The sequence below is a fragment of the Balaenoptera musculus genome, chromosome 3 (assembly GCF_009873245.2).
Source record: "Balaenoptera musculus isolate JJ_BM4_2016_0621 chromosome 3, mBalMus1.pri.v3, whole genome shotgun sequence".
Lineage (NCBI taxonomy): Eukaryota > Metazoa > Chordata > Mammalia > Artiodactyla > Balaenopteridae > Balaenoptera > Balaenoptera musculus.
The window spans coordinates 134,628,683-134,652,292 of NC_045787.1; the positions used below are offsets into that span (position 1 = coordinate 134,628,683).

Consider the following 23,610-nt stretch of genomic DNA (forward strand, 5'->3'; position numbering starts at 1 on the left):
TAGGATCTTTGTAGATGAGGTAGCTTGATGGGCTTTGATGGGCTGTGAAGTGAAACATGGGTGAATGAGAGGGCCGTGGTTTGGGGTCCCTCGTGGCTGTGACCAGGCAAGTCACTTCACTTCTCTGAACTTTGAGTTTTTATCTATAAAGTCGGGGTACTCAAATGCCCCCTTGCGGGCCGGTGTTGGGACAGAAGGAAAGAATACTGAGTAGCATGCCCAGCTCAGGGCCACCAGCCTGGTCAGTCCTTGGCTCCCCAGAGTGAGTAAGCAAGCCTCAATTCTGGGGCCCTGCTGGCCGAGCTCCCTCCTCCGCTGCCTCCTCCCTTCGAGCTCTCGGTTGCTCCAGCAAAGTTCCCAACTTAGTCGACATGACGCGCGGCGCAGCCAATGGGAGGCGGAGCTGGCGTTTTTGGGGGGCGGGAGGGGTGGGCCCCACGTCTCCGGTGTCTGCCCGGCTCAGTGAATGGAGAGAGCGAGCGCCGGCCAGCTCACCCGCTCGCCCCGTGCCTCAGCCGCCGCCACCGCCGCCGCGCTCCCGAGCCCAGCCCCAAGCCGAACCTCCCGGCGCGCCGTGCCTCACTGCGCTCGCCCCAGGTCCCCAACCCGGCCCGCGCCCCGGGCCGCGGGCCAGCGGGGCCAGGGGGCGCTCGGCACCTGGGCACTCCGAGCGATGCGCAGCGGGGCAGCGCCGGCCCCGCCGATGGAGCTGCTGCTGCCGCCGCCGCCGCCCGGCGCGCCCCGCTCCGCCCGCGCCCCGTGCGCTTGAGCGCCGAGCTCGCTCCTCCTCCGCGCCAACTCAGCCGCCCGCTCCCCAGGCCGCCCGTGCTCCCAGCGCACCTCCGTGGGCTCCACGCGTCTTGCCCCGCCGAGGCAACCTCCTCCGGGCGCGGGCCCCTGCACACTATGGCCCCCGGGCGGACGGAGGAAGGCGCCGCGGTGCGCGCCCGCCTGGTGCTGGCCTTCGCGCTGGCGAGTGTTCTGAGCGGCCCCCCCGCTGCCGCCTGCCCCACCAAGTGTACCTGCTCCGCCGCCAGCGTGGACTGCCACGGGCTGGGCCTCCGGGCGGTTCCCCGGGGCATCCCCCGCAACGCCGAGCGCCTGTGAGTACCCCCGCCCCGCCCTGCCTCACCCGGGCCACCCACCTGGGCCCCACAGAGGGGGCCCCCGGCGCCAGATCCTTCCTTCTCCTTGGCCTCGCTAGTTGCAGTCTCTGCCTTCACCCTCTCCTGCATCGGATCCTTCACTCTCTGAGTTGGGGGTCTGTGGCTTTGGGCAGGTCTGGGGAGAGAGGTCTCGAGGACCCCAGTGATGAGCAAAGAGCAGAGTCTCTCCAGGGGTGAGGGTGCCAGACGCAGGGCCAGCTGACAGCTTCCAAGGAGAATGCTGGCAGGAGGCAAGGAGAGATGACACTGCAGACAGGGAGGTCTCAGGGTGAGGGTAAGGGGTCCGCGCTCATTAAAGAGGGAGCGAAGGAGAAAGTTGAAGTGTGATGGGGCGTCAGGGCACGGAGACAGGAGAGAGGGCCTGAGAGACTGTGACCGGCTTGGAGATCAGAATGGGCCAGCCGCTCTCTGGCTGCCCTTGCGAGGAAAGTTGAGAGTGTGTCTGAAGGTCTAACTTCTGAGGAACCGAACCAATTCAGAGTGGGTGCTTGCAAAACCCGCCCTGCCTGGAGCGCGGCCTCGGAGATGCCAAGTTGCAGCCCCGGTGAATTTTTTATGGCTCGGTTATAAATGCCTCCCCAAACGGGCCGGAGAATGGAAATGCTGACAGCCCTTTAAATGAGACCCAGCGCTATAATCTTACAAACCGCACTCAGCCTCGGATCCTGGGCTTGGCAGCAAGAGGAGAGGCGCTTGGAGAGTGGGGTGGATTGACCCTCGTTTTAACCCCAATTGTGCAACCAAATATTTACTTTTCATATGTCAACGTTTTGGAAACATTTATCATTTTGATCCTCGGACCAATTTCAAAACTTGGACTCTGGTGTGGGCTCTTCCTAGCCTGCAGTTGGGGAGTGGGAAAGGAGGGGGAAATGGTAGAGGGGGTTGGAACTGGACTGGGAACACAGCCCAGAAGTGGGTGAGGGTTTGCTCTAGCTGGTAGATTTCTGCATGCCTTGCTCTCCCACTGCCCCCTTCTGCACATGTCTTAGAGTAGGTGCGTGGGTTTTCAAGATTCTGCCTTCTTGACTTTAGTCTGGAGGAGAGTGGGCAAGAGACTAAGATGTATTGTCCTAGAGTGTGTTATTCCTGTTAATCACCTCCTGTCCCTCCACTTCTCTTCCGCTTACTTTTTATGTGTCCCTGAGCGGAGACTCAGTAGAACTGCCTTCCTTTCTCCTGGAGCTTTACCTTTGGCTCAAGACATTTTTTTCAAGTGCCGTGATTGTTCTGTGGGGTTGAAACAAACAATTCTTGAGGGTTAGAGCTGAACCTTCATGAATATGTGTAGAAAACGAGGCTTGGAAATGTGAAATGACTTGCCTAAGGTCACACAGCAAGGTGATGGCAATAAAAGGGCAGAATCCAGGTTTCTACAGCTTAACTCAGACATTATATTCTACCATGCCAGTGAAAAACTTGTTTTAGTGGTATTTTTGGAAACCTGTAACTTATAAGCTAAATTCCCCTCCCTCCTCAACACCAGGGCCAGCCACATGAGTTAGTGAAATAATAGCTGTAGCTAATGTTTAATGAATGCTTTCTGTGCCTCAGTTTGTTTACATGTGTTATCTTATTGAATCTCTACCATGATCATTAGTTACAAAGGTAATGCTTATTATTCCACTTTACAGTTAAGCCTTTTTGTCATTTGTTCAAGGTCATGTAGTAGCTAGTTAAGTGTTTGAACTCGAGCACGTCTGGCTCCTAAGTCCATACCCCCTACCACGCTGCTGGACATCCTTGGAACAAGGTTCAGCTTGGGCCAAGATCTATAAGTAGATGGTCCTGGCAGGGCTCTCCGTGGGCTGGGGTCTTAAAATAGGCAGCTGTTGCTGCTGCTTCAGGTACACCCTGCAAACATTTGACTTGCCTTGACATTAGCTCTCCTTTTGGGGTCTTGAGTCTACTTCTCTTTGATATTCAAAATCATGTTGCATGTTTGAGACACCAAGGAGAGTGGGCCCCTCTCCTTCTAGCATGTAGGAGGTCTTCAAAAGCTGCAGGCACAGCATTGCAGCCAGCATGCCACCGTGGTACCTCTCCCAGGAGACCCAGGCAGCTGGGGGCTGCCCATCTGCTCTATAATTGAAGAGACTGGGTAGAGACTGGAGTCCTGGGCGTTCCCATGGGCCCCCTGCTGTCATGGCCACCCGGCAGGCATTGGCGAAGTAGGAGGTGCTTTGGAATATCTGAGTCTCCTCTGCCTTGGTTCTGGTCACTGATGTCTCTTTGGTTGGGGTGCGTTGGGGTGATGCGGCTGGCTTCTCATTCTAGTCTCTTCCCTCCCCAGGAGAGGGGGCAGCTTTACAAGCAGCCTGGGTCAGGGTTACTGCAGGGATTAGGTGCAGCCTCCCAATAGTCCCAATACTCCTGCATCACCCCACACCCTGTCACAGTCAACTCACCTGTGACATTTCAATTTTGCAAACTCTTGTGGGGCGGTGGCATTTCTGAGCTATGCTAAGGATTTCTTTAGGGAGGAATTTTTCATTCATTCCTCCCTTCATTCATTCAACAAACATGACTTGAGTGTCCACTGCATTCCAGTAACTGTATATAAAATCATGGCATATACAGAAGAAAACCAGCAATCCAACTTAAAGAATGTAAGCAAACGATGGAAGAAGGAACTTTCCTTTAGTGAGCCTTTCAACTTCTCAGGGCTCATTTTTTTCATGTGGCGAAGTTTTGTCAGCCCTGCTATCAGATGCTCGGAACCTTCCTAAGATCCATTTTCTGATGTCAAATGTTTATGTTGTGTTTTATAACAAAGAGGAAACATTTTCTCCCTTCTCTGTTCCTGCTGTTCTGTCTCCCAAAGAGGCTTTTATGAAGAGGTGTGTGTGTGTGGGGAGGGAGGGTTTGTTGCTCTGGTAGTGTTGACTTCTGAGGCCTTGTCCACCCATGGCACGCCATTAAAGCAAACGTCCATGAGGATAATGTGGTCACCATTTGGACTTTGCTTCAGGCCTGGAATGGGGCCTGTTAAATTGTTCATAATTAAGCTGGTATCAGAGCTAGGGGTCTGTGTTCTAGCATATTCTCCATAATGTCAGCACATCACACAGAGAAACTCTCTGTTGTTTATAAACTACCGACAATTTTTTTTTTTTCCCTCAATGGGGAGGTGACACCCACAAGAAAGCTAAATAAACGCAGAGGAGAATTCAGTGTAATTTATTATCCATGGAGCAAAGATAGAGGACAAGGGGAGAGGAAGTGAATGGTGGTGCCTGAAACAAAACATTTACCATGGAGCACAGAGTAAACAGATGTTGCGTTTACCCTTCTGAGTACAAAAGGAGCCCACAGATGTAATTCTTCTCCAACCACAATCTCGGCCTGGAAAAAGAGGAGACGGATGAAAATGAACTCTCACGCAGGGCCCCTTTGCCTCGTCCTGCCTAAAGGCAGGACGAGGCCCACTTCTCACCCGCAGCGAGGTGGTGGCCTGAACAGTGGAGTGGGGCAAGAGTGGACATCTTTGGTTTTTCACTTGGCTCTGGAACGTGCTGGAGACTGCTGTATTTAAATAAACATTTCCTGTTTGCGAAGGAATACAGGCTAAAGGCTGAAACGTGAGAATGTGGTAACTTAATTTTCTCCATCACTCCAGATGACGGCAAGCTTCGCCGGTGGTTGGATCCAATAAAAACCAACACCGTGTCATAGGCTTTCCCTTACTTGACCACAGAGGTCCTGAGGTCAAGTGGGAGACTTTCCAAGATGCTCAACAGCCAAGCCCTGCATCCTGGTACTCCCAGCCCTCGGGGCTAGCTCAGAGGACCGGGGGCAAGCTGGTGGATCATGGGGCCTCTCTTGACCAACCATGGGGACGTGGCCTTTCCGGGAAGCAGTGTTCTCCTGCCGAGCCTACTGGCCTGGACGTGAGCAGCTGAACATATCCGCCTCCAGTGTGCTGTGCAACACTGAACAGATTGCTTTACCTCTCTGAGCCTCATTTTCCTAAAAGTAGAATTCTAGTATAGTCTGTGGTTTTTTTGTGTATAGTCTGTAGTTCACTGGTGAACTGTCAGGGGCGTCTTCCCCATAGCATAGAACAGCGCCTGGCACATAGTACGTTTTCAACAAGTATGTGTTGAATAAATTAATGATGAATCTCAAAAGTACAAGTCTTTCTTTAGTTCTTACAAGTGAAAGCTGGGCAGTTATAGATCTGCATTTTTTATGTATGGCTAAGGGCTACTTATTAGTAACCTATTGTATGAGTTATTAAGGGTTTCTAAAATTTGGCTTTCATGAACTAAAATTACTGCCTTACTAGAGTTACCAAGGACTCATAATGAGTGATCCACTCTGGAGTCTGGTTGCCAGACGTTGCTTAGCAACCGTGCAAAACTCCTACTGTGCACATGCCCATGAAAAGAGCTAGAAATCCTGAACACTTAAACCATAGGATTTTCTGATCAGGAGCTCATCAGCATTATCCTGCACTCTCTGTGGTTTTTGATCGCTGCTCTGCTTGTATTAATCGATGTATTTGTAGGTTCACTATTAAGTTTTGCTTTTGCCATGAGCTGGGCCTTGTTTATTTTGGCATTTTTGCCACTTTGATTGTTGTTTTGTTTCTCCCCAGTTCTGTTTGTTGTCACTGAGTGCTTTCTCCCCTGGAAAGTGAGAACAGTGGGTCCGAGAGCTGTGGGATCTTTTGCACTGAGTGGGTCGTGCAAGAAGGTTTCAGAGCCCCATGGCTTCTGGTTCAGGCCTGGGCTCTGGAGATAAGACAGCTCTGGTTTAAATTCTGGCTCTGTTACTCTTTGCTGTTGCACCTGGGGCGGGTCACTCCACTCCTCTGTGCTGGTCTGTTTAATCCCTTTGTACCATATTTCCATGCCTGTAATAGGGGGGTGATAATCGCACTGGCCCTGCGGGAATGCTGTGAATGTGGCCCGAGGCAATCCATGTGATGCGCTCAGCACAATGCCCAGTACGTTGCTTTTCCACCTACCATTCCTTACTTGTAAAGGGCGAAGAGTAAATGGTCCTCTGGGGGGCGATTACATGAAATAATGCACAGGAAGTGCTTAACACAGTACCTGGCGCATAGGCCTCCACAAACTCTTAATGATAGTGACCACAGCTGTTACTTCCATTTCTTCATCTCAGGCCCCATACAGCTGGAAGTTTGGAGATGCCCACTTGAAGTGTGCCTGTCGAGGCAAGTTCCTCGCCTGCACGTCGGCTCTGCCCAGTCTCCCTGTGCCTGGTTCCCTCCCTCTCCTCCCCAGCTAAGCCCAGGTTGGCCTCCGATCCATAAAACGGGGATTACGGTTGAAGTGGTTTATATCTTTTCCATGGGCATGCTGCTTTGTGGTATATTTAAATAAGGAATGCATTTTATTTATTTATTTTGGGGGGTCAGATTTTCATGGGGAATTTTTGGCCCTGACTTTTTTTTTTTCAATGCTCATTCCTTACGTCTTTCCCTAAATACCTCCTTTTACTGACTTCCCGTGTCTGCCTCTGTTACTGCTTTTACTTGAAACAGCTGTATTTACTAGCATGCTCCACCCTCATTATGTAAGGTGGTCTTAACCCTTTTTAGAACTGCTGGAAAAACAAAAAAACAAAAACAAAAAAGTAACAAGGTATGGTATTTCCTGAGAGGTTTTCTGAACCACCACTCGTTCTGGATACAGTAGATCAGAGGGTGCCCTGCTGTGGTTTCCGGTGCTGCGTTTTCAAGGCTCTCCATTGTTCGTGATTCTCCAGCCTTCAATTTAAATCCGTCTCACTCAGGTGGGAAGAACTCATAATAGCAATCCTCTGCTTGGAGACCTAGATTGTTATTTTGTAACTACTGCTAGTGCTGGTCTGCCAAAGGCTATGCTTTCCTTCCCACTCTCTGTGGTCTTCCTAGGTCTGTTGCTAGCACCATGTTTGATATAGCAGTTCCCTCGGAAACATTGTCAGGAGTGTGTGATTAAAAATCCTCAATACTGAGAGGAATGGGAAGTGAGAAAGGAATAATTTTGTGAGTAAAGGTATGAAGTCCAGAGCCAGTTGGGTCACCAGTCCCAGTTTACGATTTAACTAGCCAGGTGACCTCAGTTTCCTCATTTATAAAATGGGAATAATAATAATACCCCTTCATAGGATGCTATGAGTATTGAATATACAGACTACCTGAATCATAGTGCATCCTCTATAAATATTCCTATCATTTTGATTACCATAATTCTTGCTGACCGTAGTCTTCCTTCCATAGCATGCTCAAGATAAAACCTGATTTGGAAAAATATGGATTTTCAAGGTTGAAGGGGGTCCTCTTGTCCAAGTTCCAACCAATGTACAGGTCAATCTTCCACCAGCACGATTTTGGGGAAAGTGGTCATTCTCCTTGGTTTGATTACATTTAGTGGTGAGGCACTCAGTTCTTCCTAGGGCAATTTATTCCATTTTTAAAAGCAGTTCTAAGAAATTTTTCTTTGTTTGGGGGTTGAACTTATCTCCCATTACTTGTTATTACATAGAGCAAGCAGAATCCTTTTCCCAAATGATAGGATTTCAAACGTCTTATTGCTCTTGCATTTCTCACCACCCACTTACCCAAGTCTTCTCTTTTCTTCCATAAACTTTTATAATCACCTCAACTGTTCTGTGCGTGTTAGACTTTGAGACAGGCACTCTCCCCATTCCTAGTTATGTTCCTCTAAATAGATTCCAATTCTCTTTGCCTTTTATTAGTTTGGATGAGACCTTCCACTCTCTTGTTATCTTACCTTCTATCAGTGCATGCTAAAGGGACCTCTTCACTTTGGACAGCCACCGCCCCTGGGTTGGCTCATTTTGACCCAGCTGTTCACTGCATCCCCAGTGTCTCCCCAACCCTCACTGCTGTTGATCCTATTTTCCCCCATCCCAGATTTGTGCACTTGACCTTTTGGCGTCTAAGTGCAACACTTTGCATTTATCCTAATTAAATTTTGGCAAATAGTTTCATTTCATCAGCTTTTCAGGAACATTTCTATTTTGATTTTCCCTTCTAACATAATAACCAGTCCTCTCCTCATTTCCTCTGCAGTTTTAGTGAGCTTGCCCTACAGATCTTTATCCAGGTTGTCAGTATAATCAACAGAGTTCTCCCTGCTTTTTTTCCAAGACTTTCTGTGGTCTGGGGTGTGGATTACATAAATACATTGTCCTGTTCTTTCCTGCTGGGGTGGATAAAAATGTTGAGGTCTTATTAGCCTGTAGCATCTTCTTTCCCTGGAGTTCTGTTCATATTTTCTCTGGAATGATTTCCTATTAATGTTTAATTCCCCTGTTTGTTGAATTTTCTCTTAAACTCTTGGTTTCTTGTAGTCTTTTCCTTCATGACTTTTGCTTCATCCTTGTTCTGTCAGGCTGGTGCCAGAAGCCCCATCAGCATGGGATGTGGGGTATGTGTGTGTGTGTGTGTGTGTGTGTGTGTGTGTGTTGATGTGTATATGTGTGTTATTCTCTCCTGTAAAATATTTTAGCCTGAAAAATTGGGCCCTTCTTTCAGCAGCATGGCTCAGCTGAGAAGCCTGAGTTTCTCAAAGTGATTTCCTCTACCATCTGGGGCGCCCACTGACACAGGGCTCATTTGCTTGAGTAGTGCTTGGAATGAATGTGATGGAAGATGAAGCAGAGAGGGCTGAGGCACTCCCGACATCTTTGTGAAGAATAACAACAACAATCACCATCACCATGACAGCTCCCATTTATGGAGCCCTTCTTTGCGCCTGGCGCTTTTCTCACCCTTTATATGCATGGACTCAATCTTCGGACAGTCATGTGAGACAGGAACTCATTGTGTCCCCATTTTACAGATAAGGAAACAAAGTCAGAGAGGTGAAGTAACTTCCTCAGGTGGGAGAAGTGGAGCCAGGGTTTATCCAGGCAGACTGGTCTCTGGTCTGCGCTCCAACCACTGGTCATGTCATTCCTCCCCCAGGTTAAGTCAGCCGCCCTTACCTGTCTTCTAAACCCAATTCTCAAAGAAGAACCAGAAGAAAAACAACAACAACAATGATATCCAGTCGAATCAGGGAGAACCTGTTTGATGTAAGGCATCCCGAGAGGGGTGCCAAGGCTATGTCTGGACACCTGGCAAAGGACCCATCCTGTCCAGCTTGGGGAAGTAGGTGACATTCGAATTGGAGCTTGAGGGTGAATAGGGTTACCATGGGTAGAAGTGGGAATGTGGTTTAGATTCGCAGAAGTTCACGGTTGCATGGAACCTAAGAGGGCCTGAGCCCCATTTAAAATGACAGGAGCTGTGTTTAAGGCAGTTTTATCTAACAGGGGAGTTTAGGGTGTTTAGGGCTGAATCCAGTCTTAGGAAGAATATCACCATAGTTATGTGGCTAATTATTATGATTTTTTATTTTGGATTTGAGGGGATAAACCCTCTAAGAACAGTCCTGATGAGCCTTCTTGACCAATATTTTCCCCCATGAGTATCTGCCTAGCTTTTGCCAGGGATCGCCTTCCTTTTCAGTTAGGTGTACTACTTGCCTTCTTTCAGCCATGATCTCCGGGCTCCTGCCACCCTGAGATCGGGTCCTGCTGGTGCAGGATGCATATAATATGCATCCTGGCTGGACTAAATGTGACTTCACTTTTCACGGTCTTATCACTACTTGTGTGGGCTCAGACTTCTCTTCTCTTGTCCGCAATGCCAGTCTGAGTTCCTGACCCCTGATTCATTCTGCACTTTGGCAGCAGTGTGCATCGTCATTCCTGAAAGTCTGCCAGCACATTTAACCACCCACCTTGACTCCCTCTTGAGTTTTTCAGCCTCCCTAGTTACTGTCTGCTACCTAGCATACCCACTCTTTGCTCCCCTGCCCTCAATTAGTGTATACCCTGGCTCGGGTCTGTCTGCATAGTGTGTCCATGGTCCTCTTCTAATCTGAGGTTTATGGGCTTGACCATGGACTTGTGCATCTTGTGTATCTCTCCTGGAGCCTGAGTGGCTCCTGGCCCCTGTCTTGACCCTTCCAGCTTGGCTTCTTGCCCGATCCTGCCCTCTATGTAGCTCTCCATTGCCTAGTACTGAATTTGGACTTTGACCATCTAAGCTTCAGTTCCTGAGATTGGATTTTCGTGGGATCTTTGTGACCTGGACCTTCATTGGAGACTGGAGACTCCCAATCCATGGCTGTGTCCGGAAAACAACTTCAGACTTCATCTTCATGGCCATCTGAAGCCTTTTATGATGCCCAGGGTGGTGTGTAGAGGTCCTCTGGGGCTGGACTCTGTGAATGATGAATTACATACAATATGCTCTTAAACTCCCTGCAGCCCAAGCAGAGAATAGAGCAGATTCTTCTGCGATTGAAAAGCTCAGCAATGATGATTTCGTTGGAGAGCTGTCCTGCTCAGAAATGTGGTACAAAAGTTTCTGGACCATCTAGCACTTTCCTGATATTCTTTTTCTCCTCTGCATCTCTGCCAAGCTCTAGAACGTAGGTAGAAAGTGTTTTATACATTGGGTTTCGAAGGGGTGTGAATGGGAAACCAGAGGAGAGTACGGTGTGATATAACCTTTAATGAGGAAAAAGACCTAGGTGGAATCCTGGTTTCCATCCATTTTTTTTAACTGCAGGAATTTATAGGAATATCTTGCTGAGTCTTAATCATCTCATCTGTAACCTTTAGAATGGTGGGAATAACACTTCTCTCAGATCTGATGCAAGGTTTAAATGAGATCAGATGTCTGCAAATGTCTCCTAAATCTAGTGCCGTGGGAATACCTTACTGATTCCACCCACAATATCTAAATCCTGCATCTGAAAGATGATCAGAATCTTATATTTACAGGTGAGGAAACTCAGCAGACTCAAAGGCCTTGCTCAGGGTCACCCATGTTTTTGAACTTTTACTGGGGTTTTCCTTTTCATTTATCAAGATGCATCTTTTACAAATGCACACATAGCCTCACACCAATGTTGGCAATCCAAATGGGTGGAGTTGAGAGGACTTTTTGCCTTAGTAATTAATAAGTGGCAGTTTCCAAGAACGTAGAACCAGGGACTTCCCTGGTGGCGCAGTGGTTAAGAATCTGCCTGCCACTGCAGGGGACACAGGTTCGAGCCCTGGTCCGGGAAGATCTCACGTGCCACGGAGCAACTAAGCCCGCGAGCCACAACTACTGAGCCCGTGTGCCACAACTACTGAAGCCCGCGCGCCTAGAGCCCGTGCTCCGCAACAAGAGAAGCCACCGCAGTGAGAAGCCCACACACCACAACGAAGAGTAGCCCCCGCTAGCTGCAACTAGAGAAAGCCGGCACGCAGCAACGAAGACCCAACGCAGCCAAAAATAAAATAAATAAAATAAATTTATAAAAACAAAAAAGAAAGTAGAACCAAATAAGGGGCTCTGTGAAGGATGCAGTCATTTAAAGGAGCTATTTGCTGAGTGCCTACAATGATGACTAAGGCAAGTGAAATGTCCTCATCACTGGAACAGCTCAAAATAATGTGGAAATCAATCTGGGCTATCCTTTCCCACCAAGTGACTGACAAGGCGAAGGCCACCAGGCTAGGTTCTGAGAGGACATTTATGGGGTGTTGGGGGAAATGAAGGATGGGACACCAAGCCCTCAGGAACCACTGATGAAAGCAAGCCCCACTCATCCCTTTTAGTGGGTATAAATATGTAGAAAAACTCACACATCATAAAAAAAAAAAATAGTACAAGTAGAATAAAAAAAAAACTCATGGGGAAAATATTAATCTGAGAACAATTGTATCCGAGAAAGAATTCCAGTATGCCTCCGCAGCTAGCTGGCAAACAGCACAAGTTCTGCATTTTATTAGAGTCCCAACTCTGCGTAGAACACTGACCTTATTTGAGAAGCATTTCATAAACACTGACGCACAGCGCAGCAGTATTTGAGGCCATGAAGAGATACAGGGCCTCCTTTGGGAGGCCAGCTTCCCCTCCTGGGCTATTCCAGCTGTAACCAGACCACTGGACATTGTTTCCCTGTGGTGCTCATTCACTCATTCTTCTCTCTTAGGTTTAACAAAGCAGGTAGGAGATTTCCCAGGGGAAAATGAGGGAGGGGGGGCTTTGGACGGAAATTGGCTCTTTGGGCAGGTTTGCCTGGGCGTGGGGAAGGTAATAAGGAAGACTCAGCTTTGAGGGGAAGGGTCTGAGAACTTTCATTTGGCCCGGTTTCTTTTTGGAGATCTCGTCTTGTGCCTAGAGATGTGTGCTGTGCCTGTGTGTAGGAGGTGGCTCCTGGGTGGCATTCACCTCATCCTTCGGAAGGGAAGACCTGGGGCTTGCAGTAGCCCTAAGAAATGCATGCACTACGTCTCCTCCTGCTAGAAGTTGGCACTTTTCTTTCCATCTGCTGCCAGCTTACAAGTCCTGAATTTCTGCCATGGAACTCGGTTCTGTCCCTCCCTCTCTCGTTTCCTTCCATAGCTGGGAGGGTTTCAGGCTTTTGAAGTATCTCTGGAGATCATCTGGTCTACCCACTCCCCACTGCTCTCAACCCACCTGGACAGAGACATGTCTTAGAGCTGTGATCGGTGGGGACCTCAGCTTTGTGGCGTGAGCTGCCCTCATGAGAAGTTTGTCCTGCTTTCATTTCAGCCTTGATCACAGCATTTGGGCCTTGATAACGATCACTCAGAGCCATAGGAAGCCTCTGCCAATCAGGGAAACAAGGGAGATGGACGAGGGACCAAATCTAGTACAAACAATAAGGAATAATGTGGAACCAAAGGAGAGGCACCAAATGGGTGACTTGGGATTTCAGAGCCTATCCTGAGGGCTCCAAGCACCAAGGTAGCTTGATTACGGTCTAGAAAGGGAAAATGCCAGATCCAAAGGACAGCTGGGAAACAGGACTAGAGCAGAAATCCAAAATGGGAAGGCCAGTTACTTCATGAGAGTTTTTAACGATTCTAGTGCCCCCCCCTTCTAATTACTTCATACCACAAGACGGTAACCAATCTGCTCTGTTGACTCTGTTTAGGCGTACCTTTTAATACTTTCTGAAACATTTCCCATAAGCTTCTTCCTGCCATGTGCCCTCTTCGTGTGTTCTAGAAATTTTGCAAAGACCTAAATCTCCTCTGGGTTCTTTCCCGACTGGAGCTGCATGCTGATTCGAGCCATATTCAGCCAGGAAGCTCTCTTTCCGTCTTTAAAACAAGAAACATCTCCTTCTGAGAAGACTGCACGACAGTTTTCTTTGTGTTGCTAACGAACAAAGAGGCCCCACTGCAAAACAGCATTTCATGAGCAGAGTGGGGCTGAGGGCACCTCTTGCCAAATGTGACTGGGTGTAGTTGTGTGGGCGTGTGGCGGGGAAAACGGCTTTGTCAAGAGGAGGGCTGAGGGAGGCAGCTCGGGGGAATTTTTAGCAACTGCAGCATGGTGTAGTAGAAAGAATGTTTGCCTGGGAATTTGGAGACCTGGCTGTACCTCTGACATACCGTGTGACCTTGGACAAGTCACTTGACCTCTCTGGGCCTCGGTTTCCTCGTCTTATAAGGGGATGAAGGGAGTAGACTGGACGATCTCCAAGGATCATTTTAGCCCTATGCGTCTTTACTTCTAGGGGCTGGGATTTGGGGTTTAGACTGGAGCCAATATCCAACCAACCCAAGGGACTTCCTAGAGGCAGTAGAGAGGCCAGGACAGCTGCTTCAGGGAGTGGCTGTTCCTTGATTAAGGCTCAAATAATTAGCTCAGTTCCACAGTAAGCCTTCTGAAATTAAGAAAGAAAAAGATGTTTAGTTTCAAAAATAGCATGTTTCTTAAGACTGATTGGATTGGGGCTTTGTAGACTTTCTGCAAAGACAGAATTTCCCTTCCTCTATAGCAGAGCAGTTTACAGTATCGATGCTGGAATGAGTGTGATCTGGGCTTGAATGCCATCACTAGCTAAGCAATCCTGGGCATGTTCTTTAACAATCACCTGCTTCCTTGGGCTGCTGGAGGATCAAATGAGGTGTGATACATGTCAAGCTTAGAGGACAGTGCCTGGCATTAAATATCCACTCAAAAAGCCATTATTCTGATTGCCTATTACTGATTAACAAACCACCCCCAAAACTTAGTGTTGTAAAGCAATGGCCATTTTATTTTGCTCCATGATGCTCTGGGTCAGGGTTGAAGACATAGTTCAGTAGGGTGGCTTGTGTCTGCTTCCTGATGTACGAGACATCATGTAGAGAATGGGAATGACTGGGGGAGACTTGAATGGGTGGCTACTAGAATCATCTGCAGGCTGTTCACTCATAGGTCTGGCACCCAGGTGGTTTGACTCGAAGGCTGGGCTCCGTTGGGGGTGTTGACCAGAGTGCCCACATGTGACCTCTCTATGTGGCTTGAGCTTCCTTGAAGCATGGCAGCCTTAGAGTGACCTAACATCTCACATGGAGGCTCAGAGCTCTAAGAATGGTTGTGTCAGTACACAACCCAGAAGTTGCCTGGCTTTTTATGAACTGGTCTTAGAAGTAACATAGTATTCCTTCTGCTGTATTCTGTTGCTCTAAGCAACACGAGCTAGCCCAGGTTAAAGTGTAGGAACCACTTCTCCAAGGAAGAAGTCCCAAAGAATTTGTGGCCATGTTTAAAAAACTCTACAGCCATGTAATTATCATCGTTATTTTCTATACTGTGTAACTAATCTCCTAACTAGATTAAAAGCTCCTTGAGGGCAGGAGCTATGTTTCTCTATGGGCTTTGTACAATGTTTGCGAAAATCAAACTGAGTCAACACATTTAAAAAAATCAGATTGAATTAGATAGGCAGGAGGTTGGCTGGAAAGTCCCTGAGCTTTAAAGCCAGAGAGATTGGGATTTAAAAAATCTGTAGTCAAAATGTGCCCTTTGGCAAGTTACTTGTCTTTCTAGACTCAGTTTCCTCATCTAAAAAAAAACGGAGACAGTAAAACCTATTTCAAGGATTGTTGTAAGAATTAGCAAAATGCCCAACACATAGTTGATGCTCGTGAACATTGTGAGGTATCCTGGAGCTGCGGCAAGCACGTAGATGCTCAAGCTGACAGGTCTGGTTTCAGATCCCATCGCTTACTGTCATGTGTCCACAGACCAGTCCTTTCATTGTTTGGAGTCTTAGGAACCTTGTCTTTTCAGTGGTTATAGTATAATAGTAAGTACCTTTTAGGGTTATTGTGAGGTTAAGCAATGTGTCATCTAAAGCTACCAGCTCAGTCCCTGACTCTTAGTAGGGACTTACTACATAGTACCTGTATACTGAGTAACCACAGTTAACAATTATAGTTCTCTTGTTTGTATATTGATTCATCCATGAATTTATGCATTGAACAATTAAATATTTAATTGTAATTATATATTTAATTACACAGTAGCCTCATTTTTCAAGTCCCTGCATACTAGGGTCTGTAGATGCCTAGATCTGGGAAGAAAGCCTCACAGGATAGAGAACTGGCCCTTTGGCAAGGAGCCAGCTTGGGAGAGTGCCGCTGTTTGAACACATCTGCAATTGAACTGTAATGGCCCCTGTTCGCTTTTGACCCCAGGGCGCCCTCGGCTTCCTTGATTTCTTTTCTCCTTTGGGACTATCCTCTTCCTTACTGCTGTGTAACTACAGGCAAACATGCTAACTCTTACCTGTGTCTGTTTTTGTTGTTGCATTTTTTGAAAAGTGTTGTTTTCTTGGCTCAGAGTTGACAAAGCTCTACCAGGCTTGTCTGTGTGGTGCCAGGCCAGGACACCAGGTCTCATTTTTCCAGGTAGTTTCTGGGACCTGAGCTCTGTTAGGAGCTTCTCCTTTTCTTCCCTAAGAGCTCCTAAAATCCTTTAAAAAAAAGTCTAGATTATCTGATAAAATAAATTGACCGTGTTCTTAGAAAAATGCACAAACTCACAATATTTTGCAAATGATTTTGAGGCCATTCATGGCCACTTTTCCGATGGCAGCTTTCTTCTGAATGACCCTATCTGTTTCAATGATTTTGATTACAGGGGCTTCCGGGTTTTTGCTGAGCTCTACTTGAAGTTCATAGTGTACCGTGAGACTGTCTTATGTCTTCTTGCTTACTTGCATAAGTCCCTCTATTCCCTCCATCATAGTAGACGTGTTGTGTTGTGGCTGCCCAGGATTCAGTCTTGCTTCCTAGAGGAATGTTGTCTTTTGCACTCACAGGATACAGTCTGGTGGATTTGTAATCAGGGACCTTGCCTTCTCCTAGTCAAGGGATGAGCTCATGACCCAAGTCAGGTCTGTCTGGTGCTTCCTCCCTGGAACTGGAACCTGAACCAGAGGGACAAAGACATTGGACATGTTGGCTTGCCAGATCATCTAGGCACTTGTGCAGGGACCAGACGTGCCTGCTTTCCTTTTTCCCAGACCTGTTTTTAAGATTCCCATTGAGGGCTTCCCTGGTGGCGCAGTGGTTGAGAATCTGCCTGCCAATGCAGGGGACACAGGTTCGAGCCCTGGTCTGGGAAGATCCCACATGCCACAGAGCAACTAGGCCCGTGAGCCACAACTACTGAGCCTGCGCGTCTGGAGCTTGTGCTCCGCAACAAGAGAGGCCGCGATAATGAGAGGCTCGCGCACCGCGATGAAGAGGGGCCCCCACTCGCCACAACTAGAGAAAGCCCTCGCACAGAAACGAAGACCCAACACAGCCAAAAATAAAAATAAATAAATAAATAAATAAATAATTAAAAAAAAAAAAAAGATTCCCATTGAATCCAGAAGACCCTGATCACCTTCTAGTGAATTCCCTTTTGCTCAAGTTCACAAACTTACAACCAAATAACTCTGACTGAGAAAGCCACAGACAGCAAACTTCTGGGAGAAACTGGCATAATGAGAAAGATTATGCCTGGCATTTGGAGAAAGGCAGACCCCAGTCGGAATCACAGTTTTACCATTCACCAGCTGGGTGCCCTTGGGCAGGTTCAGTTTGCTCTTAGGATGTCAGCATCATTGTAAAATAATGATAATGAGTCCTGAAATCCTGATTCTCAAACTTGGTTGCACGTTGGAATCACCTGGGGAGATTTAAAAATTACTGGGTCCCATCCCCAGTGATTCTGATTTAATGATTTTGAGGTGCTTCCCAGATGTTGTGATTTTGTAAAGCTCCCAGGTATTTCTGATGTGCAGCAGTGTGTGAGAAAACTGACCTAAAGAAAAGTTCCCAATTATAGAGAATATTAAATAAGTTATATAAAACACTTAGCATTATGTAGGAATTGATAAAGTCACTCTCCTTTCCCTTCCCTTCTTAAGGTGAACTAGAATTGCTTGCTTTTGCTTCTAGCACAGTTTTCTTTGTTTGGAGTAGTCATAGCAATGCATGACAACCATGGTATAATATAACCCAGATTATTTTTACCATTTGAGGTGAAGGCCGATTGTAAATGTAGCTGGAATTATAGAATATACAAAAATGTGATTACTTTTACATCCATAAAATAACGAGGGTGAGTTCAACAATGCTTTGTGAGAACATTCTATGGAATAACTGCTTCAATGGGTAGACAGAATTGATTTATAATTACTATGACAACAGCAAAATGGAGTGATGTCTTCCTGAGGGACCTGGACCAGGACCCAAGAGGATTCTCTCCCAGGTCTGCCCTGCAACCTGCTGAGTGACCTTGCCTCAAGCAGCTTCTCTCTCAAGTTCTCAGTTTCCCCAGATCCTACTTTCCAATTGGTGCAGCTTCAGCAGTATCTTTTAAGGAAATATGTTGATGTGACAGTTGTTAAGACAATGATGAAAAAGTTCTATAGGAAGCAGAGTGGAAGCAGGGCTTTGAGACTCTTAGAGGAGATAATTATGTGTATATCTGCTTGTTCTCCCAACTGCCATCCCTCTTTCCCTGTACCCCATAGCCTTTCCTGTATCTTGCCATGTAGGAACCTATCCACACCTCTGTCTTAATAAAGTCTTTTCTACAAAGGAGATGCAAAGGGAAACTTCGGTCTACACAGGGTTTTTCTACCTCTGTACTATTGACATTTTCAGCGGGATGTTTTATTGTCGTTGTGGGCTGTCCTGCTCATTTTACGATATTTAGCAGTATCCCTGACCCCTACCCACTAGATTCCAGTAGCACCCTTCCCTAGTCTGACAACCAAAAGAATGTCTCCAGACATTGCCAGATGTTCCCTGGGGGACAGAATCACCTCTGGTTGAGAACCACTGTCCTACCTAATCTCAATGAAGTGCGTTTCAATGAATAAAGCAGCATCAATATGTATGCACAATGGTTAACCTCTGTAGTACCCTCAGGGATTTTCTCAGACGTCCATGAGCCTTATGTCCATTGTCACAGATGGGGGTTCTGAGTTACAGAGAAGTTAACTGCAATAATAATAATAATAACCACGGCTACCATTTATCGAGTGTTTATTATGTGTTATGTGCATAGCTAAGTGCTTGATATATTATTACATTGTCTCAATTAATACTTACATTGAGAGAACTTGCAAACCAGTGGCCACGGGGCCAAAACCAACCCTCCAAAGTGTTGTGCTTGGCTCACATGGTATTGACTCACATATTGGTATTTTTTTGTTTTTTGCTTTTTTTAGTGTCAATTTCTTGCCAACATTTTAAGATTCGTGAATTCATATAAAAATCCATTTCTGGCTTCTTTTTTAAAAAATTGGAAATTTTGGCAACAGGGGTTCAGCTTGGCTCTATGGCAGTGGTTGACTAGCGTTTAGATGAGGCATGTCTCCATTTCACCGCAGTCCCCACCACTCCCTGTTGTGACTCCAACCCTGAGACTGTGCGTCAGCTGCCATTTGGCATCATGTTATTTTTCTTTTGCTCAGCCCAACTTCCCTCATTGATATCAGCCGCCAGGCTCCTCTAGGCTGTCGCATTTGTGGCTCTTTCCTTACACTACACCACACTGTGTGGCATATATTACCGTTCTCATTTTAAAGGTGGGAAAACTGAGGCTCAGCCAAAGGAAAGCTCTTGTCCAAATTCATACAACAAATAAGCAGAAAAGCTGAGAGCGGAATCTAAGCCTTCCTATCTCACCAGCATTGCCCTGCCTGGAATCACAAAGTAACCACCGGTAGAGTCTCTCTGCATCCTGGGATGCTCCAGCCAGATCTTCTGCATCTTAGGGTTTCCTTGGAGAACCAAATCTCAGTGTCCTTTTGATCACCAGGAAACCCACATGTCACTGGGATGGGAAGAGTGTCCTCTGAGTGTAGCTCTAAAGCTGCGTTTTTCCTGTGTCTGTGCCACTCTTTGGTCTGTGTCCAAAAGCTGCTCACACACTCCCACGTAGCTGTGGGACCAGCTGGTGTGTGTGCTTCTGCCTGAGACGAGGCTGCTTGCCTGTGGGGAGGATGTGATTGCTTTAGGAAATTAAGTGGGAGTGATTAATTAGGAAATGTACTGAGGACTCTGGAAAGAAATAGCAGAAAAGGAAAAAAAAATTGGAACCCTAAATACAGAAAGCTTCTAGCCACATGGCTAAGGAGACTGCATTCAGTGGAACTGAAAACATTTGATCGTGGTTTGTTTGTTTGTTTGTCTGTCTTTGCTGCTGTTGCTTTGATATACAAGGATGCTGGGAAGAACCATAACATCAGCTGATCCAACCTCTCCTTTCACCAAATGGCAAATGAAGGCTCAGAGAGGCTACCAGGAGAAGCTGACCAGCTTAGAAAGAACAGCAGGGCTTGGGACTCAGGAAGACCTAAGTTTGAATTGCTGATGCGTTCTTGCAGGATGTGTAAACCCGGGCAAGTCTCTGTGAAATCAAGGTAGCACTGAGTATTGCCAAGGGCTGTAGCAAGGCATCAATGAACAAAAGCAGGGACAACGACTGCTAATCAGTACTGTGTGCCAGGCACCGGTCCAGCCCGTGGCCTGTATTCTCTTACTCTTTACAAGAGTCCTGTGGAGTTGGTACTATTATTAGCTCATGGTGTAGATGAAGAACAAAGGCACTGAGAGGATACGTTATTTACTCGATGTCCCAAAGCTAGTAAGTGGTAGAGCCAAGTTTCCAGTGTCGTCCGAGTCAGGAATCCACGTTCTCAACCGTTAAGCACTCTGCCTCTTATGCATATGATGTAATGTATAGATACCATTATATAACCAGTAAATAATATAGGACATTTATGTATGATATCACTTATATAATAAATTAATTAAATTATATGCTAAAGTAATTACTGTATAAATAACTTATATATAAAATGTATTCTATTAGGTTGAACCCTATGGAATTGTCATCTTTGTTGGTAGGAAAGGTTGAAAGTAGTAATCTCACAGAGGTCATCCTGATATATGCTATACCAGTCACAGAAATGTCTCCTTCTCTCACCTTCCTCAGCACGTTCCTAACTGAACCTCAGTCTCCTCCTCCACAAGATGGGTCTAACCTCCCTCACAAGTGGTGCTGCTCTACCGTGTCAGTCAGACAATGTGTGTGGAAAGCATCTAGCATAGCGCTCAATAAGTAAGATCCACTGTTATTACCTGGTTACAGCCGTGGCTCCCCACACACCTGTAGAGGACGGTCCTGTTCTTTAGTACTCCTTCTTCCACCCCCAGTGGCTTGGCTTTTAGCTTGAGGGTCTTCATACGCAATAAAACTTTCAGGTTATAGGTGAAGTATTGGGTCCAGGAGCTGTATTTTTATTCCACAGGACTTTGATATTTTCAGTATGCTTCAGTCAAATACAAAGCTTCCTGTCAGACCAGGCCGAACGCTGTTGCCTTCCACGCACATAAGAATGAAGGGGCTGCCAGCATGAAATAGCACCCTGCCCAGCCTCATAGCTCATTCCTTCTGTGTTGGCTCTCAGGTCCTCATGGGACAGCCCCCCTTGCTGTTCTTACTGAACTTTCGGCTTGTCAGTCAACCTTCTCTTTGGAAACTCTACCCAACTCCAGTCCTGTCTGTGGGTTTTAATACAATGAAAGTTCTTTCTGACCTCCTGAGGTTCTAGGTCTTTGCAGGAGAGCTGTGGTGATGGCCCTGCTCTCTCCCGAAACCCCTTGCCAAAATGAGCTTGGAGGGGTTGGTGGCCCAAGTAGAGAAGAAACAAGGCTGAATTCCTCATCTTCAATCCTGGCAGTGCCTCTGGATGGGTGTTAGCAGTCCTTCCAATCAGTCTGGAAAATCATTAGGAGACTAAGTCTGCCCTCATCCTGGAGGGAGCCCCTCCTGTTTCCCCAGGGATCTTGGGGCTCAGAGGAAGTACCTGAGGAGGGTAGGGGTGTTTGGGTCTGTGCACTAATATTGGAGCTTCATAGTAATAATAAAAGCTGACTTTTATTGAGACCTCACATTGCGTCAGGCACTGTGCAAAGTGTTTCTTACTGTTTCATTTAATCCTTACAAGAATAGGATGAGGTCTGAATTGAGGCACAGAGGATAGTTGGCCATGTTCACACGTGTGCCAGTGGTAGAGCCATAATTCAGGCCAGTCTGACCCAGAGCTTTGGTTTCTTAACCACCCCACTCTATAGCTTAGAGTCTTCTTACTTTTGAGTTTCCACCAAGTGGGCTCCCCTGATTCTAAAGCAGCAGGTTTTACTGATTCCTAGACGTGGAAAAAAATTGCAGAAAGATGGTGCTGATGGTCCCTGAATTAAAGCTCTGGGATACTTGTGGTCTCAATTGCTGCCTGGGTCTCCTTTGTGGAGCTGGACTTCCTTGTGACAGTTCCAAATTCCATCAAAGGAAGAGTTGTACAGGTTCAAGGGAGTAACACAGTACGATTACCAGGAGAGCCCATTCATTCATTCACTCATTCATTCAACAAAGCTGTGCTGAGTGTACCCATGTGCTCCTGTGATGTTCCGGTGAACAAACCATTTCTTATCTCGCCAGTTTTCTCTTACAAAAAACAACCTACTATGATGGTTATAATCGAAACAATAAAACAAAAACCAAGAACTCAGAAATTAAGTATTGGCAAGGATGTGGAGAAATGAGAATGCAATGTAAAATGGTGCACCCTCTGTGTAAAGCAGTATGGCGATTCCTCAAAAAGTTAAGCACAGAGCTGCCGTATGATCTAGCAATTCCACTTACTTTTGAGGAAGTTTATACTCAAAAAGAAGTGAAAGCAGGGACTCAAACAGGTACTTGTATGTCAGTATTGCAGCATTATTCACAATAGCCAAAAGGTGGAAATAACCCAAGTGTCCATCAACAGATGAGATATGTACATACAATGGAATGTTATTCAGCCTTAAAAAGGAATGGAGTTCTGATACATGCTACGACCAAGATGAGCCTTGAAAACATTGTGTTAAGGAAAATAAGTCAGACACGAAAGGACAAATATCATGTGATTCCACTTATGTGAAATGTCCGGAATAGGCAAATTTATAGAGACAGAAAGTAGATTAGAGGTTATTAGAGGCTAGTGGGAGTGGAGAATAGGGAGTTAGTGCTTAATGGGTACAGAGTGTCTGTTTGGGTTGACGAAAAAATTTGGAAATAATGGTGATGATGGTTGTGCAACATTGTAAATGTACTTAATGCCACTGAACTATGTACTTAAAAATGGTTAAAATGGTAAATTTTACATATATTTTACTGCAATTTAATGAAAATAATCTCATCACAAGAGAAAGAAAAAGTCTGCTTTGTAAAGGAGTAACATCTTGTAGAAATCCCTTTCTTATTCCCCTCAGCACCCGGGGCATTATGCCTCGCATAGGGCCTGGCATATAGTAGATGCATATTTCTTTTTTTGCTGAACCAAACAGGGAACAGACTAATTCCATTTGTAGTCGGAAATGGCAGTGAGGCTGTTGAGTGTAAATTTTACTGCCATGGCAACTGTGGAACACCAAGATGATACATATGAAAATGCAGTGGTATTTTTGGCGGGTGGGGTCAGCTGAAGGTAACATGGCCCATGGCAGGTAAATGTAAGGTTTGAGAGAGCGTGAATTGTTGGTAATTGTTATAAAAATTCAGAATCCCAACCAGGCTGTGTCCTCTTTGTTCTGGTTGAGAGCATCGAGGTAGCTCTTTGGACCAAAGCGGGTAAGAGGATGAGGTTGGTATTGGACTCCAGGAATCTTTGCTAGACGCTCTCAAGGGATGACAGGAGGCCAACCATACTTCTCTCCATTCGTTCATGGCACAGTTTGAATCCTCAGGAAGAGCCTTTGTGGGTCTAAGGATCTCCTTGACTATTAGCAGAGTCACAGCTGGTATCTGGGGGAAGAAGAAAGAAGACCATAATTTGACATTTAAGGAAATAAACCTGGGAGGAGATAAAAGGGATTCGTCTTCCTGTGTTGTTTCATAGGCTGGAATGCTTCTTTTAGAAGGAAGTGGTTTCTAAAAGCTGATGTGAATTGTGTGTTGCGGTCAGTTGTTCTCCCTTGTGTTCAGGCTTAGGTAACCATTTTTGGATTGGGAAGGAAAGTCTTTGCCTCCCCTCCCCTCTAACACCCCTCCCCACCACCAACACAC

General features: G+C 46.4%; 1 protein-coding gene across 2 annotated transcripts in view; it reads left to right on the plus strand.

Annotated features, from left to right (window-relative positions):
* Positions 1–468: 468 nt before the first annotated feature.
* Positions 469–23,610, plus strand: part of SLIT3 (slit guidance ligand 3) — a 618,363-nt gene continuing 595,221 nt past the window's right edge. For both annotated transcript variants that reach the window (XM_036848363.1, XM_036848365.1), the window contains exon 1: positions 469–1,103. In XM_036848363.1, the coding sequence (XP_036704258.1) occupies positions 907–1,103 (197 nt within the window). In that variant the 5' untranslated portion in view covers positions 469–906. The remainder of the gene's footprint in view (positions 1,104–23,610) is intronic.